Source organism: Gobio gobio (genome assembly GCF_949357685.1).
Source record: "Gobio gobio genome assembly, chromosome: 11".
NCBI lineage: Eukaryota > Metazoa > Chordata > Actinopteri > Cypriniformes > Gobionidae > Gobio > Gobio gobio.
Window position 1 is genome coordinate 42,640,325 of NC_137104.1, and position 5,419 is coordinate 42,645,743.

Genomic DNA, 5,419 nt, shown 5'->3' on the forward strand with positions numbered 1-5,419 from the left:
TCTGCTGTTTTTTGCACCACCATGTAAACCAACCTTAAAATAAACTTTATTTAACCGTTTTAAGTACATGTGTATTCTGTAAAAAGCATATAAATGCATATAATTGTATTTAAAATATTTTCAGTATAAGTACTGAAATGCATATATGTTTTAAAACGGGATTTATAGACTATTATTTTGTCTCATGATATGATATAAAATATCAATCAGTTAACATTCATTGCAAAGGCCTAAAAAAACTATAAAAAAAGGTATTTAAATTCAGAAAAGATGTGAGGGAATATGATCGCGCATGCACGATAAAGAATTCCCATGCTCCTCAGCAGCGCTCCAGCTCTGTCCTGTCTTACCTCTGCCTTGATGTTTAGGTAGACTGCGTACAATACAACACCAAAGAAGTGACCAATCAGTGTCACGGGGCGGGGATTGAGCCTGATGATTGGCACAGATGTTAGATATAGTATGCATACAGTAATTATGTACATTTATAGCTATTGGTTTGATTGTAATGAAGTCTGTACATACACAGATAGTAGCCCAACTGGCCCAGAGACACACACCCCTCCCAGCTGAAAATAACACAAGCAGGCTCTTCTAAGATATAATACTGAATCTGCAAACAGAGGAGACAAGTTATGATCATTTGCAGTGATTAAAATGGTTTGACGATCTATATTATTATAATCAGCAAGAGTTTATGGTGTACAGCAGTCAGTTACATAAGGGGCCAGTCTTTGAAGGTAAACATTTGGCTTATGGTAGAAGAGTTCCCTCTAGTGGCAACATAAATATGAAACATTTGGAAATAGGATTTGTATCAGCTGTATAATTCAGAAACATAAAGCAGGTGCTTACTGTCTTTTGAAGCAAACAACTCATGCAGTGCCTGTGCTAGAACATCCACCACAAATGAATGAGACACCTTCCGCTCCCAGTGGAATTTCTTTTTAGCCTATGGATGGGGGGGTAGAATAATAATACACCGATTTTAAGAGAATTGATGAAATGTTTCAATGTTTTTTCATTCTGGTTTTTGTGAATAAAACCTGCAATAAGGCTGTGTGGTCACTGAGATCCGGAACATTCTGGAGCAGGCTTCTCCAAATCATGACATCATTGAGTGCTACGCTCATCCCTCCGCCCGTTAAAGGATGCCTCATGTTATAAGCATCTCCAAGAAGCACAACTCCTGTCAAGAGGACAGATAGATCTGTTTTAATATAATGAATAATCAAATGAATTACAACAATAATAAAGCTTCTTTGTAATTAAATCTATGTACTATTATAAAGACTAAACTGTCACTGCTGCATCTCTATCATATGCTGTATCTATATTGAGCAGTTACCTGGTTTATTGACAGGTGATGATGGCAGAAAACTTGCTGGCATGGATTTCAGACGGTTATTTTGTACGGCTAACAAAAACGGCCCCTTTAAGTGATCTATCAGGCACAACAAAGCATGGAAAATTTGCTAAAATATCTATAATCCATATCAATCCAATGATATTTTTGGTTGCACTTTTTTTTACAGTATGCGCACTTACCTAAGAAAGTACTGTGTAATATAAGTTAACTACATGGGTTAAGGTTAGGTTTAGGGGTAAGTTCAGGGTTATTACCTTGTTATTACACTTACTAAAATAATTACATATATATCTATATGGGGAACAGGACTGTAAAATAAAGTGCTGCCACATTTTTATATCAGCTCATGTATGTGGACTGAAATCTTAGTTTTAGGAAACAACTGTTTGATCATTTTAAAACACTTCAAGGGATAGTTCACCCAAAAATTCTGTCATTTACTCACCCTCAAGTTGTTTCAAACCTTTATGAATTGCTTCTGCTAAACACAAAAGATGATGATGTTGATGGACCCCATTGACTTCCAAAAAATTCTATGGATGGGGCACATCTGTTTGGTTACGACATTCTTCAAAATATCTTCTTTTGCGTTCAGCAGAAGAAATAAATTCATACAGGTTTGGAACAACTTGAGAGTGAATAAATGATGACAGAATTTTCAATTTTGGGTGAACTATCCCTTTAAATGCACTCTTATTGACAATGATATTACTTCTCTGACCTGGCAGTTGTGGATGGATCTTCTCAATCATGTATTGGCTCAGGTTTTTGGGGAGACGTCCCCGTATGTCGACCAGAACGCGTGTGTCAGTGGAGGAGATCTGGTAGATCAGAACCGGTCCATGGCAGCTCAGAACTAGTTCAGCATAGTTGGGCTTGTACCGAGGAGAGTTCTGAGGAGACAATGCAATAAAAGTAGTGTGTTGAGTAAATGTACAATAAGCTGAGTTTGATTTCAAAACTATTTAAGGGTTGTAAATAGTAAAAAAAAAGTTTATACTATTACACCAGAGCACCTCATACCTTCATTATGCAGCCTACAAAGTTGGAACAGATCTGAACCCTTTCTGAGGCCAAACACTTTCTGAATGCTGAAAAACATCCATCTGCCACCACTGTAAGAGGGGCACGTAACCTCTGCAAAACAGATACTCATGTGACTCACATGACTCACAAACGAATGACTCACAATTTTCCTAATTAAATACTTAAAACACAGTAAATATTTAGCTATTTAACAACTTTGTAATATTAAGGCAATCCTAAAAAGAGATTTATGAAGTTAGGCTACATGTACAAATGTTATCAATAATGATCCCTACTGTTTATACTATGATTATTTCACTCATTCTTAAAGTTATGATGATGAAGCTACCCAAATATTTAATATTATTGGTTAAAGGGATAGTTCACCCAAAAATGAAAACTCTGTCATTAATTACTCGCCCTCATGTTGTTCCAAAACCCATAAGACTTTTGTTCATCTTCAGAACACAAATGAAGATCTTTTTGTTAAAATCTGAGAATGAACCTCATTGGTTCTTGAGGAAGCTCAAACATGCTGCGTAACACGAGAATGAACCTCATTGGTTCTTGCACTTCCTACAAACATGATTGTGCATCCGTTTACCACAGGGGTGTCCAGTCCTGCTCCTGGAGGGCCACTGTCCTGCAGAGTTTAGCTCCAACCCCAATCAAACACACCTGAACCAGCTAATCAAGGTCTTACTAGGAATACAAGTTCCAGGCAGGTGTGTTGAGGCAAGTTGGAGCTAAACTCTGCAGGACAGTGGCCCTCCAGGACAGACTTTGGACACCTCTAGTTTACCACAACTGATGTGTGAGTTGATGAATGTTTATATGTGAATAAAAGCCTAAATTCAATCTGTTAATAATATAAAGTGATCGAGTCTCTTCAGAAAATTTGGACTAAACTGCTCAATTCATATGGATTATTTTTACGATGTCTTTATGAACTTGTAAAGTGTCAAAGTGTTAGTTGCGTAGCTGTCTATGGAGGGACAGAAATTGCTCAGATTTAAAAAAAAAAGATCTTCATTTGTGTTCTGAAAATGAACGAAAGTCTTCAGGTTTGGAATGACATGAGGGTGAGAAATTAATGACAGAATTTTCATTTTTGGGTGAACTTTCCCATTGACTAGATGAACTATCCCATTTTTGAAACATTATCAAAATGTTTTAAACGTGGTCTCTTGACTAACCTTTATTTTTCCAGAATGTTTGTCCTTGTACTGGATGCCTGTGACACAGCCATCATCTTCTTCAAGGTATGTTACAGTGCCTTCAATGAACCTCACACTCAACAAACACCAGGTAAATATGTTATTAAAAATACTTGTATAATATTATATGTAATATTTTTAACATGTAAGATGAAGCGTTGGGGAATAACTAGTTACATGTAACTATATTACATAGTTTAATTATAAAATAAATGTAACTGTGTAAATTGTAAAAAAAAATTGTGTAATTAAATTACAGTTACTTATAAAACTGTTAATGATTTCAAAGGGGGTTAAATCTGAATATTTTCTGTAAAAAGCTAGGTTATGTTGAATAATATTAATTTGTTGCTTTGCCTGTTTTTGATGTGCATTACAATGCCTGCTGATATTTAAAAGCCATTTAAGCAATGCTATTCTGATGCTTTTGATTGGTTCTCGTTTGAATTTGCTGCGCACCACGTCTGACAATTACATCAATCCACATTACTGCTGAAAGCTTTAGGCTACAACCTGTCTGAGAGTTGCCACCATGGCGAATGATAAAAGGTGTTTTAGTGCTGGAAATGAGAAAAGTAATCAAAAAGTAATCAGTTACATTACTTTAATAAAGTAATTGAAAAAGTTACTCTGCTTATTATATTTTAAATCGGGTAACTGAAACCTTCCCAACACTGAAGACGCAAGAATTGGTCTTACTTTGACTCTGCCAGTGCAGCTCTACGCAGACCCATGATAAAGCGACCATGGTGGAAAGCTCGGCCACATTGAGTCTGATCTTGTGAGTATGGTATCTCCACAACCATCTTACGTTCAACATCATGGATGATATAACCATTCACAATGTGTGCATCCATCTCCTCTACTGAATCTATAAACAAAAAATGATTATCAGTATTATAACTATAATGAAAATTGGTGGCCAGTGCTCAGGCTAGAATATACAAATAAAAAGAAACTCACTTTCCAAGCCTAATTCTTTGAGAGCACAATATCCACCAGGCTGTAGCAATTCACCTACTATTCTGTCTGGCTCTCTAAGGTTCCTCTCGATCACTGTAACCTTGCGTCCATCTCGACCAAGAACCGCCGACAATGAGGAGCCCAAAACACCGGCCCCTACAATGATGACTTCAGGTTCTGGGGCAACAAAATCTCCAGTGTTGGTGGAATTATTCTGTACATAAATAATAGATAGACATCATAATATAATAGATAAATAAATCATAAAAAGTGACCTTAATTAATGATAGTTTCTATGACCTTTTTGTCAGATAGATAGTTAGATAGATAGATAGATAGATAGATAGATAGATAGATAGATAGATAGATAGATAGATAGATAGATAGATAGATAGATAGATAGATAGATAGATAGATAGATAGATAGATAGATAGATAGATAGATAGATCACCGCGATCATATGTAGGTCATTATCAAGCGTCACCGTTGTTAAATGTTTAGTCTACTGTACCATAGTCGTTCCACAGTCATACCTTAAAATGTCGTGAATTAAAGATGAGTATATAGAGAGAATTACTGCATCTATATCGACGGAATATTGAAATCATGACATCTACCAAGCTAGCAAAGTAGGTTGGAAGAGAAGAGAATTACATGGGGAGCTTAGGCGGCGCGTGTCATCAAATGTATAAACTCCGCCCATTTAATCCAGTCATCCAATCATATCACTGTACGGTTAGATAAAAGACTTGCGCCCTTTTGACAGACTACAAGGAAATAAATAAATGTTAGTAGTGTATAATATCATGTGCATTGCATGATTCTTACAAGGGAGTAATACTA

General features: G+C 36.1%; 1 protein-coding gene across 1 annotated transcript; it reads right to left on the reverse strand.

Annotated features, from left to right (window-relative positions):
- Positions 1-239: 239 nt before the first annotated feature.
- Positions 240-5,036, reverse strand: sqleb (squalene epoxidase b; the record flags this gene model as incomplete). Its single annotated transcript, XM_079828559.1, has 11 exons — positions 240-432; positions 526-613; positions 856-952; positions 1,047-1,189; positions 1,349-1,444; positions 2,091-2,262; positions 2,393-2,506; positions 3,592-3,688; positions 4,312-4,483; positions 4,576-4,789; positions 5,028-5,036. 11 exons carry the CDS (start codon positions 5,034-5,036, stop codon positions 240-242), a joined length of 1,395 nt encoding a protein of 464 aa, XP_079684685.1.
- Between the last annotated feature and the right edge of the window lie 383 nt (positions 5,037-5,419).